Source organism: Oreochromis niloticus, linkage group LG1 (genome assembly GCF_001858045.2).
Source record: "Oreochromis niloticus isolate F11D_XX linkage group LG1, O_niloticus_UMD_NMBU, whole genome shotgun sequence".
NCBI lineage: Eukaryota > Metazoa > Chordata > Actinopteri > Cichliformes > Cichlidae > Oreochromis > Oreochromis niloticus.
The window spans coordinates 22,883,030-22,908,166 of record NC_031965.2 but is presented as its reverse complement, the minus strand read 5'-3'; the positions used below and the strand labels follow the sequence as shown (position 1 = coordinate 22,908,166).

The 25,137-nt window shown below is 40.7% G+C and overlaps 1 protein-coding gene across 6 annotated transcripts; it reads right to left on the bottom strand.

Moving 5' to 3' along the window:
- Window positions 1-24,885, bottom strand: fes (FES proto-oncogene, tyrosine kinase). Of its 6 annotated transcripts, none has more exons than XM_019359013.2 (19): window positions 24,753-24,885; window positions 17,424-17,701; window positions 16,242-16,415; window positions 13,698-13,794; window positions 13,332-13,515; window positions 11,285-11,422; window positions 11,073-11,192; window positions 10,786-10,908; window positions 8,698-8,893; window positions 7,509-7,583; window positions 6,434-6,643; window positions 5,995-6,117; window positions 5,664-5,717; window positions 4,870-4,988; window positions 2,546-2,640; window positions 2,274-2,397; window positions 729-886; window positions 470-592; window positions 1-270 (listed from the first exon to the last, which is right to left on the bottom strand). In XM_019359013.2, exons 1-19 carry the CDS (start codon window positions 24,766-24,768, stop codon window positions 128-130), a joined length of 2,550 nt encoding a protein of 849 aa, XP_019214558.1. In that variant the 5' UTR covers window positions 24,769-24,885; the 3' UTR covers window positions 1-127. The 6 variants fall into 6 exon arrangements, with proteins under 6 accessions (XP_019214558.1, XP_003442380.2, XP_013125204.1 ...); XM_003442332.5 differs by having other exon boundaries at window positions 24,739-24,867; XM_013269750.3 differs by having other exon boundaries at window positions 17,424-17,814; window positions 24,739-24,835.
- Between the last annotated feature and the right edge of the window lie 252 nt (window positions 24,886-25,137).

The window sequence follows — 25,137 nt, the reverse complement described above, 5'->3', positions numbered from 1 at the left end:
TCAAGTTTTAATTAGACCTTTTATTTTTACTTTTAGTATTCATATTAAATCTCAACCTATTTTTAGAAAGAACAAATACAACCTAACAAAAAAAATGTCTAAAACACGTCCAACTTACAAGAGTGTATTATATAATTTTGCTGTATATGGCATTGAGATCAATCCGGAGTTTCTTAAAAGATGGTCTGTTTCTGGGATCATACTGCCAACAGCTGTTCATAATCCTGGAGATTTCAATGGGGCAGCCGTGCGGAGCAGGCATACGGTACCCTGAAGCACATCACAGAGAAGCATAACAGGGAGAGAGATGGTCAGATGACAGTACACATGCTTTCTGATACACGTGAGACTCCGAAAATGTATCAGTGTCAAAATCAATCACAATGACAGAGCAGGAATTCTCCTGATTGTCACGTGAACGCAAACACTTTGACACGTTATCGCTAAGTGCCAGATAACAAGTCTTCACCTTTCTCCACCTCTTCACGTGTCTGTTGATTGGTCATGCTGGTGTAGGGGGTCATTCCCATGGAGAAGGTCTCCCACAGTAAGATGCCAAAGCTCCAGACATCACTCTCTGTGGTATAACGACCTGAAAACAACAGCAGGGGGCAGTGTAAGCAAAGGCATAGGCGCAGCTCTTTGTGAGTATTTAACTGGCTGTTGGCAATAGAAACAGGAGAAATGTGTCTGGTTTGGGTATTATGGCAGAGGCGCTAATGATGCACCATAGTTCAGGGCTTCAGGAGCTGTCCATTTGACAGGGATCTGTCTGAGACCGCCTTCTGCAGAGTAGACACCGTCATCTTCCTGACGGGACATCCCAAAGTCACTTATCTTCACCACGTTGCCTTCTGCGACCAGGCAGTTTCTAGCTGCAAGGTCCCTTAAAAAGCACAAGACAGGAAATGTAAGAGGGATGGAGGCTGGGGAAAAGTGGAAACAAATGAAACATTAAAAAAATCATGCTCTCTATGAAAAAACATAACAGATGGCACTAAAAAGAGAGGTTCCTATCATATCTCTGCTGTTGCGTGCGAGTGCCATTTGACATGCAGCGTTACAGGCTGAGCGGCTACCAGCAGCCTGCTCTGATCCGTCCCCGCTGGGCAAACCATACAAGTGCTGCTGTAATGAGCCGGATGTCACAACCTCCTCCTCTCCTCTAGTGCCCCTACAGCCAGCCATCGAGGCCACGTTCAATTTGTAGATATCCCCAAAATACTACAACAATCCTGAACGCAGTATATCGTTTACTTAAATATATATACATATATACGTATAGTTGAATAAAAAGCAATGGTCGAGTTTTCAGAACATATTTTTACATCTCAGGTCTTGTCTTTTAATGCAAGCTTTGTTTGCAGGCTACTCACAAAAACCCCACGTTTGATCTTTGTAAGCAACTCCTACACAGCTCTGCGGTCTTTGGAGGATGCGTAGTTACAATCAGGGCTGTGAGCTGGTTTTTCTCCTCAGTCGTTAAAAATGTTCAGAACGGTCTCATCACACCCAGTTCAATATTATTGCATCAGGTCCTTAGATCTAATATATAAATATATAAATCTTATTACCAGTATAAAGGGGTTTAGGAGGCTCTGAATTAGCACTCCTTTAAGGTCCTAAATAGGAGCCTTAGGCCATCAAAGACTACAGCATTTAAGAAATAATGTAAAGCAGATTTTTCCTGCCATGGACCATGTCTGTAGTTCTCCTCTGTCTTTATTAAGCCTTTCTGTTTTAGTACTTTTCAGCCACAGTATTTGTTTTTATTGTAGTGATTTTCTTTTTTTTATTTGGAAACTTGTATTTGTTTAAATATCTTTCTGTGCACATCTCTCTAGAGATTACAGTGTGACACTTTATATCATGCTGAGCTGAAGCTTTACTTAAGGCAAGCATTTTACTGCTACTCAACATATGGGGAACTGCTACAGATAAGTGCAGTTAACAGTTAGGTGAAGTGAAAGCTGGGGAAGGTAAGTGATGCTTTGTAAAGTGTACAGTAAAAGCCTGGAGATCCACCACTTTAGTTGTTGCTGAAACTACACTGCACTGTATTCAAATGAACGTTTAATATGTAGTAATTATCAAACCGAACACAGAGGGAAACATTATGTATTCTGGCATGCTAACAATGAGGAAAGATTAAGCTGACTGTAACTGAGAAGGAAATGAATAGTGAGCATTGCAGAATCTTTATTGCTGAAGTCACAGATTTGCACGTGGCTGATTAAAAGATTAGATCAAATCGGCAGGATCATCTGACCAACCTGTGAATGCATTTTTTGCTCTCCAGGTACTCCATGCCAGATGCGACATTTTCAGTCATTTTGACCAACATCTTCGGTGTCAGACTGTGACCCTCAGTGCGCAAAAAGGAGAGAAAATCACCACCTTGAAAAGTGTAAAGACACACATACGGAGAGCGAGAACGATGATGTAGGAACAAAGTGGGTGGTGAAAATGGTTCAATAAATCTTTGAAGGCATCCAGCTGACAAGTTGAAAGACATAAAGACTGTGTCTAACAGGATCACATTTACCTTGAATGAGCTCCATGATAATGTAGATGGGCTGTTTCTGCGTGCACACCCCAATAAGCTTCACGATGTTGGGGTGATCGTATTGCTTCAGGATCCTGGACAGCACACAAGACAGGTGTGTGCGTGTATAACCCGCTGTTAGTTTACTTGTCTGATGTATACTGTACAGTTAGATTCAGTTCTGTGCACTATGCGTTAAATTTATATAAAGTATTATGATGTTGTTGATCTACAGCTGTTTCACGACAGTCAGTGTGGTAGCCAGCTCTGGCGAGAGGGGCTATGACCTCACGTGGCCTGTAGCTTTGGCAGAGCAAGCTTGTGTGAGCCTGCTGTGACAATTTTACACGTGTTAGCCTTCAAATCACTATCATTTATCCTCCTGCTAGTGAGTAGACTTTCCTTTTGGGTCTTCAAGAAGGACCGCGTTCTGCCGTCCTACCGGTGCCACTGAGAAGAGCGAGCAGCAGCTGCTACATTTTCTGCTGGACCATTAAGTATTTCGATCAAACTACTCATAGGTACATTTCATATAGAGCTCTATGTGCATACATATATTTTTTTTTAAAGTCCTTCGGCCAGCTTCTACAATTTTATTTCAAGGAATGTTTAGAAACATTCTCTTACATTTGTTGAGAACGTCATAGTTTGTTTTTTATGGACTGAGACAGGACGCAGTAACTGTAAGGACATATGCACGTGTCCCAGGGTTAAGCAGAAATGAGTTGTAACACAGCATAAGTGGAAGTGTTGTAACTGATGCAAGAATTTTTTTTCTTTCCGTTTCAATTCTGATCATAAGTTAAAGAGGACAGAAATTTAGATTTCACCACACGCACTCAATGGGAAGTTGTTGGAGTGAGCGCAGTTTCCTTTAAATTCTAAACGCATGCGGATGTGGGAAAGGTGATGATGGTGTTCTGAAGCTGTTAAGAACATACACGCTTCAGTCCACTAAAAGGTATGAGATATTGGACACAGATGCTAAACTGCTGTAAATCCCTGAATAAATTGTCCTCTGTTGATACAGTTTCACCTGTTATTCTTCGATAAGCTGATATATTGGTTACACGTGCACTATGTTGAAGGACCAGTTTGAGTCTTTTAGGACACTGAAGACATTTTAGTGCTCCCAAGTTTCTCTCAGACTGCAAAAACGGCTGCGTGATGGTCAAAAAAGTTGATAAATGTGAATCCACTTATCTATACACCAGCACTAATTTCTCTTTACAATAAACTAGCAATAATTTATTTTAGCCTGTGAACTTATGGGCAGAATATTGTAACATTATCAACAAAAAAGAACATTTAAAGAAATTTAAAGAAATTAAAAGAAAAAAAAAAATATATATATACCTTTTTTTTGTAGAGTTTTGACATTTGTAAGCAGGTTTATATATGTTTGCACTGTTCTTTATTAGGCTGTGGTAGTCCTCACAGCTTAATAAAGCAGAAAAATAGCAGAGCTGTGAAAACGTTTTCACAGGACGCCCTGAAGTTCTGTGAAAAACCAAGTACATCCCATGATTCAGTAGCTTGCTAAAGCACCTTTAGCAGCATGGTGGTTTCTACAAGCTTGACCTAATTGCTGTCTGGATGATGTTATCAGCCTCTCAGATCATTGTGGAGGAACTTTTGGCCACTCAGTTCTGCACCGTTGCGTCAGTTCACTGAGGTTTGTGGGCATTTGTTCATGCACAGCTGTCTTAAGGTGCCACCACAGCATCTCGTTGTGGTTGAGGTCTGGACTTTAACTGGGTCATTGCAAAATATTGATTATTTTTCTTTTCAGCCATTCTGTTGTAAATTTGCTGCTGTGTTTGGGATCACTGACCTGTTGCACGACCCAATTTTGGCCTGTGTTGGACAGATGGCCTCACACTTGAAAAGACTGCAAGTAGCCCAGGCCATGTGGATGCCCTCCACCACCGCCCCCCACAGTTGGTATGAGGTGTTGGTGCTGATATGCTGTGATTGGCTTTTTTCAAATGTGGCACTTTGCAGCCACTTTAGGTCTCAGAAGTGTAGTGGTTTGTTCAGATGCCACTTGAACAAACATAATCAAATCTTGATTTGATTGTCAACCTGGCTGCTTACTTACAATTGTAATTCTGACCCCATACAGCAGTAAGGGTGTATTTCTGCATGGGGTCTTGTTCACAACACAGTAAATTTGTTTGCATGGTAAGATTTGGGCCTGCCTCTTTTCTGGCAAAAATTAGCTCTGACTTAAATGTTCAGGAAATTAAAACAGGTCACCGTGATGTGATTTACTGTAATGGAAACGTGTGTGTGGGTGTGTGTGTGTGCGCATGTGTACTGACCTGGCTTCCATCAGGAACTTACTCTTGTGCTCTGGGGCCAGGTTCTCTTTACAAGACTTCACAGCTACAGGAGTGTTATCGGTGCGTAAACGGCCGCTGTACACCTCTCCAAAGTTACCCTGTGCAGTGCCGTCACCAACACGATCAGTACTAATCTAATTCTGTCTTCTTACTGGGCAAAGAGCATTTCTAACTAAACCTCAAACCATTTAAAATGCGGTACTATCAATTTCCTTCATGAACTAAGCCACATGTACACTACTATTGAATTTAACTGGTCATTGTTTCAACCAATTTACCACACGGAGCTGAAATTGTCAGGGAAGTTAAATCTAGCAGATACGGTTAGTTCCTGTACCGGCAGCACAATTTCAGGATTTTGTCTCCACAGCAAAATTTGAACCAAAGCAATCAGTCTAACGTGCATCACAATTTAAGTGCAGACTTTTAGATTTCATTTTCAAAGCTACAGAGCAACAATACTGTACCAGCTGCTATGGAATTAGTCCCATTTTTATACAAACATGTGTACATCTTTATATTTTACAGCCTTCCTGTAGGTTCACATTTCAAACTTAATAAAATGTTCACATGTGGAAGCTAGCATCATCACCACCATCATCGTCGTTTTAGTCGAGGAGTCTAAAACTAAATATTTTACTTGTACTAAAATGAACTGCATACACTTAAACACTTAAATGACTTTGCTAAGCCAAATATTGGCCACAAATAAAACTCAGAATACATTTTACTTTACTTGCATAATTCTGTTAGTAAAAGTCAAGTTTACGCACCCGTCCAATGAGAGGTCCCAAGATAATATCATCATGTTCCAGGACCCACTTGTCCTAACAGGGTTAAAAATGAAGCAAGAGAAACACACAGTGATTTTAATAGTTTTAAACTATTAATGTGTTTAAGGTAAAAGCCACCAGAGGACAAGTTTATGAGCACATATGTGAAAAAATAGGAGTAAAATAGTGTTGGAGTCCTGTGCTACACAGCCTTAGAGCAACAGAAGCCATAGCATACAGAGTTTATAATAAGTCTGCAGTAAGCAGATACAAGCTGTTCTAATCTAAAGACATACATATGTGGGTGGTGTGTGTCTGTGTGTCACTTTACCTTTACTACAGGTTTCTTTAGCACAACTTCACACTTCTTGGTAATATGCTGTCGAGAGTTCAGCAGATGATGGATCAGGTGAGGGATGCTGGGAAAGCCTTCTCCATCCAGACGGTACATATTCTACTGGCACACATGGAGAAGCAGAGGTTTACAGAGGCGAACTGAAGACAAACTTAATGGCATTACCGAATTTAAAAAACAAAAGACTCATTATCAAAAAAAAAATTGTTTAAAAAGCTTAGTTTACAATAACAAGTTTTATTTTCTCACATTTACTTTTTAGGCCACAAATGAATCATATTACAACAGTCACAGAAAGAATTGCTGTTTTTTTGCATACTCAAAAAGTGGAGAAAAAACATTAATAAGGAAGTGAATGATGCAAGAATGTGCAATGTATAAACAGTGTCTTCAAAAACACTTTAGATTCACTTACTCCTGTGTTCTGGATGAGAAAATGTTTACAGGAGCTTTCCCATTGCACAGAAAGCACATAACCCTGCTTCTCTTGACTCTTCCTCACTAAGAAGTCGCCATCGTTCTTCAGCAGCTGCTGGACCTCCAGTCTGGGAATGGCACCGTGGTACCAGTCCTGCTGCCCCAGAGGACGATCCACTTCTTTCACCAGACTGAGGACTGGAGGCACCTGGAGGCAGGAAAAGAGAAAAGCAGGGTCTTTAAAAGCCAACATGAATAATGAAACAATAAGAATGGGAAGGGATAGATTTTGGGTGAATCTGCAGAGATTAAATGGAGGCACATCAAAGAAGAGTCTGTAAAACTTTAAAGTACAACCACACCGCTTTCGTGCCCCCAGGGTACCACAGGGCTGGTAGATAGAAGGAGAAGTAGTTCATACAAAAATAGCAAATAGTTTAGATTCACAGTACAGCACAATATGGGCATTAAAATATTACTCACCTGATATGATCTTTTGGAGCATGCACACAATTTTTTATATATATATATACATACACACATGTTTCCAGCTGATTTAACATTAAAATAAAAACTGAGAAAGGGTGGGGTTTTTTCAGGCTGCTCAGAGTTACTGTGCAGCTGTGTCACAGGTTCCCTGAGTGCTTCTGTCTGTCAGGAATGATTAAACGATTAAATGTACACTGGCTGCCTGAAAAGTGAGCTTGGTTTGAGGTCAAGAAGAATTTTGAAAGAAGAAACTTGGCGGTCAAAGTCCCAAAGCGCGGTCATGAGCACGAGACCCCAAAGACAGATTGTGTGCCTGAGCAAGCTCAACCACTCAGAGGATGTACTCTGAGATGCTGCCATTTCCTCCAGAACATGATAAATTGTTTTGTGGTTAAAAAAAGGGGGGGGGGGGGCACTGTGTAGAAATAGAGAAGTTCAAGAGTGATGAGGGGGAAGAAAACTTCCACTGGAACATCCTTCCTTACAAATAAACTAGCATGTACCATAAAGGTTGCTACAAATGCAACTTCTCTCTCGGTCACTGTAATTATTTTGCGTTAATTGCAATTTAATTACTAACTTACCTCAAATTTGGGCTTAAACAGGTTGCTCAGATTGTTCAAGATCCCTTCCACGAGGACTCTGGGTGGAGTGTGGTCCTGAAAAAAAAAAGGACCCAGAGCTTGTTACGCATGTCACAAAAAAACCTATCAAGGTTTACTGTCAGCATTACAATTGTCATGTCTCCCTTACTCCATGTGCTTTTCAGGCTATGAGCTAACTGCAAGACAACATCAGGCTTCTCCGGCTCTATTAGATTATTTATGATGATTGATCTGAGAGAGTGGAACAAAGGATTGGGTGCACAGCACAAGTTTGTAGCGACTGAAGCGAGATAAACTGCACCTATTTGTGCTTGTGCCATTTCCTGTCCTGTATTTATTGTTACAGTGATGAACACTCAGAACAAACAATGTTTCAGATAATGACTAAACTGTAATGAATAAGTAATTAATGTGAGTCAAAGCTCAGGCTTCAGACAGTAAATGTACTGAGGGTCTGGTATAAGACTAATGATCATTTTTTTCTACAGTCGATATCAAAGAAAGAGATAAGATTTCAAACGTATTTAAAAATAACAACCTTGCAATGGTATCAGAACTTTCATTTATTCTATACGCGACGATCGGTCTGGTTAGTGGTTAACATTCATCACATTTATCATAGTGGCAGATTTGTTTTGACTGAAGTAAATAAAGGAGACGATATGAACTGATTTCATTTAAACAACAACAACAACAAACAGTATAAGAGGAAGAGTTTCTTTCCATGCTAACAACTTTATGCAGAAGCAGGAGGAAAATACTAGATTGACACTTTCTGAGTGTTAAGTACAATCCATGGCTAAAGGATAACTAGCACGTTGGTTAAAAATCAATAAACAAGTATGTCTCATATTGTATGCGATTGATGGATGCTTGAAAACTCTGATAGTGCTGCTGCTTCTAATCCCTTACTTGCTTGTTTAGAGCCCAAGATGTTAAAGTTAAGGATTCAGGCTTGCTGGTCTTTTTTAGGAATAAAAAACAAGAGTTTTGGTTGATGTGACTTACAGAAAGACTAACTGCTTTTATCCTTTATAATTCAGCATGTTGTTTTCAGAGTTCACATGCAACACACAGCTTATTTTGTACAGCTGGCCCAATGACAGGACCAGTAATTAGGAGCTAATCAAAGACAAAGGAGGGAAAGCTGCTGTCAGGGAGAACATACGTTGCTCGTGCTGGATGAAAGTGAGACAGTATCCGTGTCCAGATTCAGAGCAGAGGGAGGATCCCTGGAGCCCAGCCGGTCCAGTTTCTCTTTCAGAAGAAGCCTCTGAACCTCCAGCTTGGCTCTCTGGCCCTGAGTCAGGGCGACCTGCTGCCGGCACTCTTCCATCGCATGTCTCTTGCTGAACTGGTAGACCCTGCACAAAGCAAAGTGCAGCATCACAACACAAGTGACAGAAATAAACAAAAGCGCCTAGAAATCAATAAAACGCCTGCTTGTGCAGGTTTGCAGTTCTTGATATTGATTCATATGCTTAACATGCTGATAATGAGCCTGTAAGACTTATAAAACCCCAACAGTGAACAAACAAACAGAATTGTTTCACCTTATTATCTGAGGACTTTTATCTTTTGAGGTATTTGAACAAACCCATTTCAAATACAGCTGAGATACTCTGCAAATATTTAATAAAAACCAGATGGAAATCTCATAGACCCACATTATATTCACAATGGAATATAAAAGACATAACAAATGTTTAAACTGAGAACATGTACCATTGTAAGAAAACATATTATTACTTAGACAATGATGTCAGCAACACATCTCAAAAAATGTGGGACCGGGCCATGTTTACCACTTTGCAGCATCCCCCCCTTCTTTAACGACACTGTGCAGCGTCTTCACTGAAACATCATCCAGATCACCGGCTGCTCTAGAACCTGAATTATTTCCTATGTTGTAATGTGACTAAAATACAGGTTACGCATTCTGTTTTTATTTACATTTTACACAGCATCTCAACTTTTTTCAGAATAGGTTTTGTACTTAACCTCCGTATGTACTCAGTCTTCCCTGTTAAGTACCTATAAGTGCAGCACACACTGCAAACACCACAATCAGAATTACATTATTTCTCCTCTGAGGCACTGAGAGCTGAGTAATTGACAAGAAACTGTTCATCATCTATTTGTGTATGGGACATTGATTAAGTATGTGTATGGCTAATTACCACAGAGGATGTTTATACGAGCGCAGGTGCAGCGGAGAATCTAATCACGCTTGGTTGACCCGGAGATCACATTGTTTTTTTGTTTGTTTTTTTCCCACTTGTGACACCCAACAGGCCGTTATATCATCACACAGCATTTAATGACACCATCAAATTCTATGTGCTTTGTTCCCTTTAATTGGCCATTAAATGAGAGAACGGGCTGGACATTGAAGCTCATCAGAAACAAGTTGCCCCAGGTTCATCATCATCACAGAAATGTAGATTAAGCCTAATCCCGGAAAAGAAAAAAGCATTTAGGATCTCCACTGACAAAAAGTTTATGGTCTATGGTTAGGCTTAATTCAACAACAAGCGAGCCCAGATGTTTGGGTTTTAAACTGGAATTTTTACTAACCGCGTGTTCATAAACAAAATGATTAATGCGCACATGAAGATGATTGATCAGCTGTGCTTACACTCATTAGAACCAAAGAAAGTTTCACTCAAGAAAACATTTGCAAAGATCTCCGAATGTTGGAGATCCGACCCTCTGAACTACTCAGGCTGGCATCTGAGGTCACGTTAGGTCACCTTAATTCAGCTTTTCACTGTTGATTTGCAAAATGTTTCCTCAGCATGCAAAGCAAAGGTCAGCGTCACCTCACCTCACCACCTGCACCATATGTGCTCCCAGCTGCCTTTGATAACCACAGACTCTGTTGCATATAAACACATTGTTTCCACTTGTCCTTCAAGAGCCCGTTAGTGACTCGATCACTCCCCCGGGTCTGTATAGCTCTAACACCTTTAGACACCCTCATCAACCAAGACAAATGAGAGGGTTTGGGCTCCATAACTCTCAACATATTGCTGTATTATAATTCATAAGGCACTTATCGCCCGCTGAGACCACACTGGTTATTAGCCGTTGCACAGCCAACAGCACACTGAACGCCCCCGATGGGAAGGACTGCCTGCTGAGGCAAACTTTAGCAATTTGTCTTCACAGCTACCACAGGACAGTGTGTTTTTTATTGTGAACCCCGCTCTATAATGTCTGACAGCTCAGCATCAGCCTGGTGTGGTCTGCTCACCTCTGGCCCTTTTTGACACCTTCCTGCTCTTCCCCTAACTCCAGCTCCAGCTGCTCAACTGAAGTCTGCTGAGAGCCCAGAGACCGAGCCAGGTCCAGGAGCTCCTCCTCTATCGTAGTCAGTCTGTGAGAAGAAGACAAAAATCCCAGGTGAAGAGGAAGCACTTGATATAAAACTGTTAAAGGGAAGGTTAACGGGAAGTTAAAGGAACACGAGTTAACCGTGTGGAGGAAGCTGTTGCAAGATTAACAAACGAAATCTGAATGCGATTGCACTGTTGTTCTCACTTGTGCTGGATCGTCTCGAGGGTGAGGTCATTCAGTTCAATCTCCTTAGTGCTTAGCTGCTCTGTGTCCTCCAGAAGGCTGTTGTCAAAATCGGCACAGGCAGGAATCTCCCCCACAGACCTTCAAACACACAGTCCATGGTATCATTTCTCTGAAGGGTTAGCTTCCGTGATTGCCATGTTGCTGAGGGGAAACGGTCCGCCTCTGCGTACCTGTTCTGATGGATGAAGCTCTCATACTCTCTGTGAGGATCGATGGCTGTTAGAGCTGATGCCATCTCTCTGTGGAGCCGCACCACTTCATGATGGAGGAGAGTGCAGATGTCAAAATACTCCTGCAGGATCTCCTTTCTGGAAGGATGAAAACAAAATGACACAATGCGAAGCACAAATATATCACATTGCATCTTTTAATTTGCCAAAGCATAACACAATTTCCAGTTTGGCTGGATGCAAGTTGCCTCATATTAGTGGTGTGAAAATGTCCTTTGAGAGATTTGTCTGCGGTTAAGTATCCCATCACATCGCTTTCTCTGTCATATTTATGTTGTTATTCCCCGTTTAGAATATAATAAAAGTGAGAGCAGTGCCCATTTTTCAGTCTCTGCCGTTAGACAGAGACTGAATCTGTCAGCTCTGCCAAACATTTCCTGCCCAGAGCCCCCAAAGTCAGCCAATCCATTTTACTGGTTTGACTGCTTGTTTCTCTCTTTGACTTTTATGATTTACATTTTCAGACCCTTTAATTGTCTAAATTCCCAGAACTGCTGTCTCTGCTTTAAAACTCAGACGTTCATGTTTTCTTTAATATACAAATCAAAACCTAAATGTTACTGTAGTGTTCAAAGCTGCCACGTCTTTGTAAGTGTCTTTGCACAGAAAAGGCTTTTGCTCATAATGAAAACACAGGCAGTACTGTGCAAAACTCTTGAACCACCTCTCATTTTTTTATATTTTGCTGGGAAAAAAAAGGAAATAAGTATTTTGTTCTCTGTCACCATCCCATGGTGCTCCAGTAATGATTCGGTCCGGGCTCTGGGGAGGCCGGTCCATGACTCAGAGTTCCAGTGTGTGTGTTCTTCCATCCAGGCATGCTTTCACTGCAGTGTGGTTGAGATCAATTGAGGCCACTGCCAATCAGGTGCTTTCCAGGTGGTGATGCATGGTGGATGAAAATCTGACAGTGCCTTTCAGCGTTAATAATTTCATCAATTTTGACAAGATCTTCAGCACCACTGGCTTGACACACCAGTCGGCACCACAACGTATAAACTGGACGGGCAACCAACTCCATCAGTTTGCATGCATGAATGCTATACCAAGGGGTTAAATGCACAGGAGTACCCATTAAATTTACAACTTAAATACTACTGATGAGTCATTTCTATACATTTACTAATCTTAAAAACTGTGCCACCTTTACAAGCCACAAAAACAGGAGAGCTACTTTAAACCACAGTTATACACACAAAGGCTACACACAGGAAAATGTACCATGATAAAAAATATCTGTCTGGGTTTGCAGACACAAAGCCACAAAGCAGGGGGGGGGGCATTTTCTGTAGGTCCAGACCTCAGCACATACTAGGACAGCTGACAGTGAGTACAGGACACACGGCACAGCACAGAGATGAGCCAAGTTTTCTGCTAACAGCTCTTTGGGAATGCTGCTGTAAAATTAGCTTTACTGTTTCATTTTTCATAGATTTAACTATGAAATTGAAATTAATTGCCTAAATTCCCAGAATTTAACATTGTCCTTGAGTTAGGTTTTTTAATGCTTGCAAAAGTCGCTGTTAAGTAGCCTAACAAACAAACAAAGCACAAGAACTAGACTGAAGTGAAAAAGCAGCCAATTTCTGAAGAAAAACATTGAGCGACCTTTAGAAAGTCTGGAGAACTACTGCTCAAGACCGATTTAAAACATCTGGCTCCTCTGAAGCAAAATAGAAAGAAGTGAGAGGTGACTCAAAACATTTGCACAGTACTGTAGTTACACATATGGTAATTAGAACATTTGTTTTGCTGCTGTAGATTGTGGGATATGCTTGTTGATGGCAGCAGCGGAGTGTTATCAAGATTTGAAATTAATTTGCAAACATTCATGTCACGATCAAATGTGTATCTGAGTGACGACGAGACACCGAGATGATTCGCAGGGACGCACCAGTAAATATGAGCACTGTACAGAAATGCTTCTTGTCATTCTTAATGTGTCTGTTTTTCTTTCCAAACATCCACGCAGCGAGTGTGATCTTACAGTATGAGCACCATCTCCTGCTGCAGAGTCTGCAGGGCGCTGAGCAGGGCCGGCTGGATCTGACTGTAATGGTGCTGATGGTAAACTTGAGCAGCTTGCACAGAGAGGACATACTCATTATGGACCTCGTAGAGTTTCAGTGAAGCCTTTATGTAACGCTCCTTGGCCTTATCTCGGTCTTTTTCTGCAGACACGCACAGGCACACAAGCACAGTACAGAAAATGACCACAAAATATAGGTCACGATAGAAATACACATATTAGACTAAACACAGGAAAACAGAAAAAAAAACAAAAAACTGAGACTCTGACATCAACATGAAACCGATTCTATTCAGAAACATAAGTGATACCAGAAATCCCCACCTTTGCTGGTCTCCTGGTACTTCCTCTTTGCCTGAGTTGCATCTTTCACTGCATGCCTGTAGCTGCTCTTTAGCCTCTCCAGTTCTGTCTGTGTCACCTGAAGCAATCCATAAAAACAGCATTTTACATTTTGAACACAGTGATTAAAAAGCTAATAACGTAGGCTTTGTGTTGGCATTTAAAAAACAGGGAATGAAAAGTTAAAACCGCCTCATGTATAGTTCGCCCTAAACTATTTGACCTGAAAGAAGAAAAACCCAATTTACTCAATAAAAAAAAAAAAAAGCAAAACCGAAAGGTCATGGCTCATTTTTGACCTTTTTGAACACTGTGGAGCAAAAATATTTTTGCTAAAAAAATGACATTTTTTAATAGGATTGCAATAAAACAACCATTCAGTTGCACTGATGATACAGACTCTATTCTACAATTTCCCAAATGCAGCTCTTCCAAATGTGATGCAACAGGAAAGAAGCCAACAAATCCTGAACCAAGAACAAGGGAGCGCAGGGAGGAAGAATTTAAAATAAGCACACAGGCTTACAGACAACCCGTTTAAGGACTGTTACTGAAAATGTCAGTAACTAGCTTCCTTGTTTTAGTTCTCCGTTGGCTGAGTTCTGCATCATTTATGATTTATTTATAACATCTTGTTTTTTTTCTATGACTCATCTAATTAGAGGGCATTAAGCTCGCTGCTCTAACCTGTCGAACAGTAGGCAGGAGTACCGTAGCAGAGAGAAATGGCCCCACTTTATTGTCAGCTTTATCGTGATGATAGCATCTAAAATACACCGAAGCAGGAAATGAATTTTTCACCTGTCAGGACCTGTAACTGCCAACAAAGCTGTGTGTTGTCACTGTAGTTATGGAAAGAACTTGTACATTGCACAGATTTAACGGCAGCAGGTCTAAAAATCAATTTTCACTGAATGATTCATGGTTGGAGGTGTTATAAAGACTAATCTACAATCAACTGTTTGTCAGAGGAAAACCAGCTAAAACAGTTTGCTTTTAAAGTTTTCTGTTGCTTTACTTGAAACTAAGCGCTCGCCTACATTTACCGATGTGCCTCGGTAACGTTACTGACACAAAACTAAGAATTTTTAAGCGGTTTAAAGAACAAAAAAAACAAACAAACAAAAAAGAGACTTGTAAATATCTTTCACAAACATATAACTTAAGTGCCGTGGGTGTGATGGGTGTCAAGTCGAGTTTCTTTAAGGTTGAAAAGCTGTCAGTACTATTTAGCACAGGAAGTGGACTGCTGTCGTGTTAGGTTTTACTGCCAAGTAACATAAAACATGAGAAAAAGCACAAGGAAACGATCTGACCTTTGATGTGTGGCTGGTGACAAAACAAAATAAAACCAACACAAACAAACATCACAGATACAATCAAATTCCCTGTCGCCGTTGTTTCAGTGTTGTTTCTAGTGTAACTGCACGGTGATGCAAACGGTTCAAAGGCTGACGGGGCTTTTTCTGCACAGCAAAGCAGGAAAATTAAACTAAAACTACCAGACAGGCGTTCAAACTGCACTGTGGATCACTAAAAATGAACACATCATTTGCCTGATGTAATTGGGTAATAAAAACCAGTGTGAGGCAGCTACCAGTATGAGATGGCATCAAAATGCATTTACAGACACTCTTTCCAGTCTATTGAATTTCATATCATTTGACTGCTGTCTATTTATAAGCTGCCATCACAGCACTCATCTGCAAGTCAAGTTGACATTTCAGGAAAAACGAGATAAACATTCCCAACTAGCAACGTCTGGTTTCGCGTGAGTCGTGAAATGTGGGATATGTAAACATTCTAGCGCTCTAATTGCTTTTTTGTTCTCGTAAAAAGTAATTTAGTGTGTTTGCTTTCAATTTAGATATGAGCACAGTAACAAAAAGAAGCAGGCAGCAATTATCTCAGCAAATTCTGGAAGACCCTGCCGTACGCCGTGCTGTTTCAAACGGCCGTGAGCGGCTGCAAAACAAATTTGTACCAGCTGAAGATATATCTTTGCATACTAGACAAAATATTTTTTTTTAAAAAAGCACGTACACAAAGTGATATTTAATTTTAGAGACCAAAAAGCTGTAGAACAGGTAAGCGTAGGCACTTATCTGCACCAAGATCATTTTCCACTGATAATAAACATTCATATAGTTCCGCCTTTATTATTATTATTTTTTTATTCAACTTGTGGGGATAAAAGTGTGCAAAACCGTAAACCAAAAGGACATTTAGAGAGCAACAGCTGTGAAAATTAACAAAGAAAATAAACCACCTTGCTTTTCCCCCCATAATTAGAGGTGTGACTGTACAAAAGTAGTTTAATGTGCCTCATGAAAGGACTGAACGTTTGTACAATGGTAAAGTAGCTGGATATTTTAGCTTGTGGTATGTGTGTGTAGTTTATTGCTTAAGTCCAAACAAGTCATTGTTCGGGTTAAAGCAAGTCTTCAAAAGCTGAATATAGGCCAGTGTGATGTCTTTTGAAGTAATGGAAACGTGTGTGTGTGTGCGCACGTGTCAATTACACACCTTGTTGAGCTCCTGCCTCAGCAGGTTCCACTGCTCTGCGTAGGTTTTGCGGAGCTGCTGTTTGTCTCTGATGAGCAGCGTGAGTTTGCTGATTGGACCGTCCAGCAGATCTTCGGAGCGCTTTTTCATCAGCTGACTGAGAGACTCGGTCTGTGAGACCAGCACTCCCCAGGACTGACAGGCAGAGGAAGAAGTCAGCGGGACACATCGTGGGGACAAAGAGAAAACCAATAAACTCCCTAAACAACCTGTGACTACTTGACATGTTGTAACCAGCTTTTGGAGCCAGACTTGCTTGTTTGTTCCTTAGTTGGAACTGATATCAGATTTGCATAAAAATTTATGAAGTCACGTTGGACACAGATACAGCTCACTGGGTATTTTGTACTACAGAGACTTGGGTTTGAATCCATCCTGAGGCTGTTTACTGTAAGTCTTCCCCCGGTCTTTCTCCTAGCTCTCCTGTCTTCTCCACACTGTTCTACCAAAATAAAGGCTATAAAATATATTCAGTACAAATAAGCAATGGTTATTGATGGATAAAGTCACCAAATTATTATTTAAAACACTTTGATGTGCAGAAATAAAACTAGTTTAAAGGCATCAGCAGCACACTGCATTTCACGGTTGTAGGTTCTTTAAATGTTTTCACAGTGTGTGCAGATGAGCCAATCAAAGACGTGTTTACTCGATTTGATTTGAGAACACATTTAATTTGAAAAAGTGTAGGTCAGCTTTCAATATTTTAAGGAAACTAAGCAAGCTTTTGTAGATTTAGTTGAGATGTTGCTAAGCCATTCAGATATACTTTTTACTTATTTTAAACACTAATGGGTTTCTCAGCAGTTGCTGGAGTTAATTTTAGAGTATGTCATGTGAGGTTACTTGAGGTATTCTAGATCTACTCAAAACAGTTTTAGACACATGTGCTAACTTCTGTATTTTATTTCCTCAGCTTATATTACTGTTTTTCTCTTTTAATTTGCTCATCGAACCCTTGATGTTGCATTAGTGTAGCAAACCCCCCTTTTTTTAAAAAATCTAAATGTGCATCAAATTAGAAGATTAATTTTAAATGCACTGAATGAATGAGTCTGTTGCGCAGTGGCATTCTCCTACCTGAACGACAGGTGATGAGCTAAATCTAAAGCTTCAGACGCAGTGCGATATGCAAGGCCTCACCTTATTGAGCTGACTGATGTAGTCCAGTCCTGTGTTAGCCTGAGGTCGGTCCAGCTTCTCAGCCAGGCCAGTCATGTGGTGCAGCTGCACTGAAAATTCCCGTTCGCTCTTCGCTCGCTGCCCCATCCACTTCTTCATGACTTCCATCAAGAGAAGCTCTGAGTCCAGCAGTCGCAGCACTGCTGCATGTGCCTGTGGACACCTCAGGTCCTCTCCAAACCCCATCTCTGGATAATTATGCTGTCCTCCGGGCAATGACTTGTTGTTAGCAGTAAATCCTACAGCACATTTGCATTCTCGTGAGAGAGGCAGGAGCAGAGCAGCAATCCGTAGCAGCTGCTAATGACCAAGTGTATTCATTTCAATGTGACCATCGAGGAGTTTCACTTCCCTGTGAGCAACAGAGGTTTGTGTGAAGCGGCACTTCCTCATGTGTCTTTGAGTGCGGTTACTGTCATTTTGCTTTCAATTTCTGGGGACCTTGAGAGGTGCAATGATCATTAAGCTTGAATTATTTCTAAATAATATCATCACTAAAGCACTTATATAATTATATGTGTTTTTTTTTTAAAAATCTAATTAAATGCAAAAACCAAACAGTCGTGTAGAGGCTGAATGCAGCCTGAGAGAGACCACTGAGCTCACACTGAGCTGTGTCTTATCTGCATGTTATATTGGGACCACTGCTTATCTGTGGCTCATTGCAGCAGAGCAACAGCACGGCATGTTGCTCAGTATGGTTTACAGATACTTCTGTACATCTAAATAAACATCAGAAGTGCTTTTCACTTCTCTGCTTTTATTTTATTGCTTGAATTATTAGTTACTATTCTAATAACACGTTACAAAACAGAATTATCCCACTAACTACTACTTTAATAGTTAAGACGTTATATTAAAGGAGTAGTAGTAGTATCCCCATGTTTTTAGTTTTCAAATACACATAAAATAAGAAGTGCAATAGAAGATGAGTCTCTGTTCCAGGTCAGACAGACATGGCATTTTATGTCTTGTGTTCAGGGCACCACTTTTTTACCCTAGAGGGCCTTACTGGTTTAAAATAAGCAAGGCCCACTACTGAAAAAGTGAATTGAAAGACTTTTTACAGGTCATAACGAAATTGTTACTAAGATAATCAGTACCAGTAGGTCTAGCGCTACGAAAAGGGCACTCATTATTTCTTTATATTATGCTTCCAAAGAGTCAGATTTTCCTATATTTTGGTCTTAAGCATAATTTCTCCAGCCTTTCTAAAGGTCTTTAAAAGTTTTATTTTGGACATCGGTTGCTCTTTCACTTATTTTCAGTACAGTCCTGTTATTTTTTGTTAGGCTGCTTTATACCGACCTACTCATCATACAGGTATTTAAAAGAAACGTGACTCAAGTGGTGAATCGATGTGTCTACAGATAAGAGACATCTTAGCAAAGAAACAAGTTTAAACATAACCCTTTTCCGCATAGTGGTCACTACAGTGGACAGCTATTTAAAGGCTGTATTCTTGTATTTGTGTCGGTGTTGATGATATACTTGCACATAAACCACAACACTGGACACTGATGTGTCACTCCATCCGCCTAAGTGGACATGTAAAAAACTCTTTAAAAAGTACATGTTTAAAAAAATGAAGTTCAAAAATCTTTTTTTTCATGCCTAAAGATGATAAAAATACTTAAGAAAAACTCCTGATTGCGGTTGTTAATTCATGCATGAAAGGGTTAAGCAATTTATAACTAGCACCCTGACAAGAAACACATCACTCGGTTCCCATTTCTTTAGCTGAATTTACAACAAATAGTAAAGATGAACGGGGTTCCCCACAAATTCTTTAAGAACTGCCTGCAGGTGCTCAGGGCACTGTCGAAGCGGATGAAAACAGCTTGGAGGAAACAACCGGTCCCATCAGAAGGGTGATAAATTGTCGGCGTGTTCATTCGCAAGAACAGAGCCTTCAGACCATCAGTCAGTTCAGAAGCATTGCCTTGCTGAACGTAGAGAGGAAGTTTTTTTTCTCTATCCTGACAAGGAGAATGACTTTATAATGGTGAATGGATATGTCGATACAAGCTGCCAGAATGTGGGAATCCCAGGCTTTGCTATGTCCACTAAGCACTCCTGATTTGGAACCAGATCCAGCATGTCGAGAGAGAAGAGCGACTTGCATCTGGCGTGGTTAGATCTCACCACCAATGCGTGTGGCTCAGTGTCACACAGACCGTTAGACTTTGCACTGGGGATCGTACATGTCCTGTGTTGTGTGCAACATATAATCACCAAATACTTCAGTAACCTGCACATGTGCTCAACTCTGGAGGGCTTCATGACTGGATGTCAAGAACTAGAATGTGGAACAGTTATGAGATGCACCATCTTCCCCATCCTATTCATAGTAGCCTTTGAGGTAATTCTCAGTGGGCCAGGCAGATAGAGGCATCGAGTTACCATCAGGCGGAGGGTTCCACCACTATGGAGCTATATGGATGATGTGGCAAGCATCCTTCAGAGGGCGCCATGCATGACTTCTGCATGAGCTTCTTGCTTGTGCGAGCATGACAGTCAAGGCAGGAAAGTCAAGAAGCCTATCAAGAAGGAAAGGCATAATGCATGCTGGGAACATCTTTGTTGCCGGAGAGGAGCCCATTCCCCATCTAGATGAAAAACCACTACACCACAGAAAATACAAGGTGTGGTGCTAGCAGCACGCCCTATACGAACAGGTCATGTGGACAATAAAGATCTGCAAAATTTCCTTTTCAGGATGCATGGCCTGGCAAACAGCTACATCAGTAAGTGGCTAGGTGTACACACACACACACACACACACACACACACACACACACACACACACACACACCACACACACACACACACACACACACACACACACACACACACACACACACACACACACACACACACACACACACACACACACACTAAAAGCAGACCTCAATAGAAAAAACGCACACTGGAATACTTTCAGTCATGGATTGGCCTCCCCAGGACATGAACATTATTGAAACAGTGTTTCATCTTGATAGAGAACAGAACAAAAGGCAGCAAATATCCAAAGAAGAGCTTTGAATGTGTTTCAAGAAGCCTTGACGACCACTTATGCTTAATAAAATACTTGACTTTTTCCCCATTTTCTAAACAAAATATAAGGAAATGAGGGGTTGCTTAAGACTTTTGCACAGTATTGATTATTGTTTACCTGTTATGAACCACCTGTTATGAGTGATGATTTGAAGAAACACATGGTAATAGAAAAGAGTTCAAAAGCAGCACAGGGCTTCACCTTGTGATTTGTCAGCATAACGCTTGCTCTTACAGGGGAAGCGTTATGATGGTCAAGCACATCAAAGATCTGAGCCACACAACTTTACCTCCTCCACTAAAATCAAAAAAAGAGCTGAGAAAGAAAGACTTTTACAAAAAAACCAACAGAAACAGAGCACAGGGAGAGAGAGGAAAAAGATAAACACAGAGTTTGGATAGTCCTGTGCCAGAGGGACAACAACTCTCAGGGTAAGAGAGATGCAGTGTTTTCCAATAATCTCCAGGCTTAACAGATTCCCGAAGAGTGAGACTGACCCACAGGCACGATAACGATATCAGGTAGAGAGCCTCAGGGAAAAAAAGCTGCTAACAGAAAGTTATAGCAAAAAAACAAACAAACAAAAAACCTGTGTTCTGGGGCAGAAAGCTTAGGATGGATTATAAGCTTCACACATATGATAATTAAAAAAAAAGATAAGCTCCTGACTTGGATCTGAACATGTGACAAGTTGCAAAATCAAAAATGTAAAAACACTCAAACCTCAGTGAAACATAGACATGAATGATCTGCACTAACCAAACTGTAGCATTCCTGCTCTCCAGCTCCAACAAGCTTGTGTTTGACGTTAAATACTTTCTGAAATACATGCCGGACTTTCACAACACTTTCAATTGATTTTTGGCTTATTGTGTTACTCGTGTGTGAGCAGCTGACCGAAGCATTGTGGCTTCATACTTCCCCACAAGCAGCTCATGGTATGATGCAGGAAAGTACAGGGTTACTGGTGAAGTAATGCACTGCCGCAAAGACGCTGAGAAAAGTTTATAGTCGTGGTGTCTTGTAACCATTATTGTTTTTTAGAAGAATAGTTTTAAACAACACCAGACTGTAAACACGGAGGGTGCCTGTTGCATATAATACAAATACTCCTTTTGTTTTTTCACACCACAGTATGAAGCCAGTCTCACGTCATTACTTTCATTTATGACTTGGTTGGTGTCTGGTGCAACCACCGTGCTGTAAATTCATTGGGGTAATTATTGTGGCCATACATCATCAGATACACTCATTATACAGGCTGCAGGGAAGACAAAGGGACATAAACATACACACACACACACACACACACACACACACACACACACACAAAAATGCAGCTCTGCTCAGAGTTGGTTGTACAGACCACAGAGGAAATGTCAGCTTTTATGTTTAGTTACAGAGTCTAACAAAGAGCTGCAGTTAGAGACTACTCTTCATGTTTGATGTCCTAATGTCACCTCATGCTGCCACTTCTGCAGCAGACTTTATATCACGTTGTAATGCTGTACCTGTGAGTTACTTTAAATGAAAGCTGTTGAAAGGATGGAAAGTACATTGACTCAGATTCTCAACGTTGCAACTCTGACAAAAGAAAAACGCAGAAGTGCTACAAAAGAGCTTTGACACTTAAACTGCAAAACCGTTTAGCACGAGCGTGATACCTACTTTGAATGTTTTTGGGGGGTTTTAAACCGTGGCGTTTTATAGTCTCAAATCTTCACATGCATTGTTTTTACATCAGCAGTTTATTTCTCAGTGAGAGTGGTTTACCGTTTCTTCTCTGTATTGTGGTGTGGCCGAGAGAGAGTTAACACAGTTTTGTGCTGTCTGGACATAATTTGCTGACCATACAAAGAAGGCTGAATAATGAAAACGACTACAGACTAGCTCCAAAACTGAAAACCTACAGTAAGCAGAGCCCATTATGGGCATACTCTGGGCCCACAGCTGCCCAAACTATGCCCTTACTTTAGGTGTAAATGGTTCTTATATAGTGCTTTTCTACTCAGCACTCAAAGCACTTTATGCAGCTCATTCACAACTCAGTCTCATTCACACTTTTTTTTTCTATTCTCTTTCTGTATAACATGCACACACTCATTCATACTTATGCATCAGAGAGCAACTTGGGGTTAGTATCCTGCACAAGGACATTTGGCATACAAACTGGAGGGGTCTAACCATTAAACTTCCAATTAGATGATGGCCTGCTCCACTACCTGAGCTACGGCCACCCCACATATGCCCCATGGTACATTATCGCCACCAACTGGTATGGAGTGTGAACCAGAAAGCTACTTTAAGCAGCTCACTCATTCACGAGGCGTCATCACATAGTTAATTCGGCATTTTTTTCCCCACCATGCCTTCCCTCACACAAACAGCCCTCAAGGAATTTATGTGTCCACTTGAGTGTAACCAGGGTGTACACATGAAGTCAAAGATGTAAACCATTAAGCTCTTTAGCCACAATGTAAAAAAACAAACACACAAACAAACAAAAAACACAACTATAATCCTGTCAAACTAACCTAACTTAGAAAATGAAATCTGGCCTGGTAGCTTTTGCTTCAATTCCTTTTCTAGTAGATCAGTAACATCCAGTTTAACTTCCATACTCGTTACTTACTGAAGTTTTGAATCAGTTGCCCTTCTCTCAGCCACATATTTCTGACAATGCAAGAAAACGTGTACAGTACTGAAATTTCATCTTCGCCCCCAAACAGTCACATTTCCCAGTATTGTGCTTCCTTATCATTATAAATAGTCTCTATATTCCACCAATGAAATTTTCAGATGTAGTTTTCCAGCTAGTCTAAATAAGTTCCCTCAGGCTCTGACACAATAACATGGTGATGGCCATAGTGGCCTACTACAACCAGCATGGGTATTTTTATATCACAACCTCACACAACAGAATGGTGTGAAAAAGATGAAATAACCATTAAGCGACAGTTACCTGGATGAAAAATGCCTTGTTGATACCAGCGGTCATGAAGAATTAAAGGTTGGCGACTACAACCGAGGTATGCAGAAGAGCATCTCTGTTCTGCTTCAAGGTTCAACATGTTTTGCATTCAGATTCATTGTACTGGGTGCTCCGGATGTCGGCTAGGAACAGGAAACTGAGGCTACAATTCATGCAGATTCACCATAAGTGGACAGAAGAAGACTGATCTGATAAAGTCTCAATTGGTTGCAATATTCAGATAGTAATCTGAGAACTGCTTAACTGGGAGATTTCTCATGATGCCGCACTTGGTTAAACACATTTCATTGTAAATGTTGACTCTTTGCAAACTTTCATATGACAAATAAAGCTGAAGCTAAAATTGGTAGGGTCAGAATTTGACATAAACATGATGAAAGCACTGATCCATCCCTCTTCATATCAGTGGTTCTGGTATCGGCGTAACTTTGTTTTGAACATTGGGGAGGTGGTCAAGATCTGTCTAAATAAATAAATCTGGGTAAATTCCCAGATGATTAAACATGCAACTATTTTGCTGGTATTAACTGAAATGAGTAAAGAAAATCAAAAGCCTATTTATGCAAGATAATTCATAATTTTATTGGGGGCATTATATTGGTTGGGTCTGATTATTGGGGGGGTCATAACCCCCCTAACCCCCCTGGAAATTACGCCCCTGGGTTCCGGCTGCTGATGGTGTGGGGAATCATTTCTTAGTACAGTTTGGATCTTTTGTTACACCTGAGCATCATTTAAACGCCACAGCCTACCTGAGTATTCCCTTTATGCCCATGGTGCACACATCCTCTGATGGATCTTTCCAGCAGGATAGCGCGCTGTGTTACAAACCCCAAACCATCTCAGACTGCTATTTTCAAACATAACACCGAGATCACGGTACCCAAAAGGCCTCCACCGTCAATTCAACTGAGCATCCTTGGGATGTGGAGAAAGAGGAGATTCTCATAATGGATGTGCAAACTGACATATCTGCAGCAGCTGACTGATGCCATCATGTCATCATGGAAACAAGTCTATGAGGCATGTTTCCAGCACACTGTTGAATCTCTGCTGTGAATAAAAACAGCTCCGAGGACAAGAGCACAACACGGCACTAGCAGGGTGTACCTAATAAAGTGTCCGATTAGCTTTGTTTATCACGTTTGCCATCATAATTTAGCACGTTAGCTTATTAAAACTACACAAATTAGCACAAAACAATTATTTTCCAGTGCTGCACTCACTGATGATACAATGCTGATGATCGGCTCCATTACAAACCATCGGGCTGTCTCATCACTCCGAGAACCTCCTCTGTGATCTTGCAGCTCTGCCAGCTTCCGGTGCAGGAGGAGATGACCTTCATGAGGTAATCAAAGCTTCAAATCAGCCATTTTTAGATTTATAAATAGGTGGGCGGAGTCACTGAACTTTGTTATCACACCTGGCATTTAGATCTTGTTACAAGCTCATTATTATCAATCTAATAAATCCATGATGCTAAAATAGCATGAAAGTTTCTGCAGGATGCTTTTACCCCCGATATTTAACCACATGTAATGCTCATACTTCAGTACTTGCATTTAAAAATACATTAATGTAGGATCTTTTCTTGAAACTATTTTATGTACCGTTAAACTGTC

What these genes read in the sequence shown, in the direction of transcription:
- fes (XM_003442332.5), bottom strand. Translation starts at nt 24,778, where the DNA reads ATGGTTTGTAATGGAGCCGATCATCAGCATTGTATCATCA. An exon ending in CTCGAGACGATCCAGCACAA is followed by an intron (nt 10,909 to 11,072) that starts GTGAGAACAACA and finishes TTCTTCTCACAG; the next exon opens with ACTGACTACGATAGAGGAGG. An exon ending in AGCAAAAAATGCATTCACAG is followed by an intron (nt 887 to 2,273) that starts GTTGGTCAGATG and finishes GTGCTTTTTAAG; the next exon opens with GGACCTTGCAGCTAGAAACT.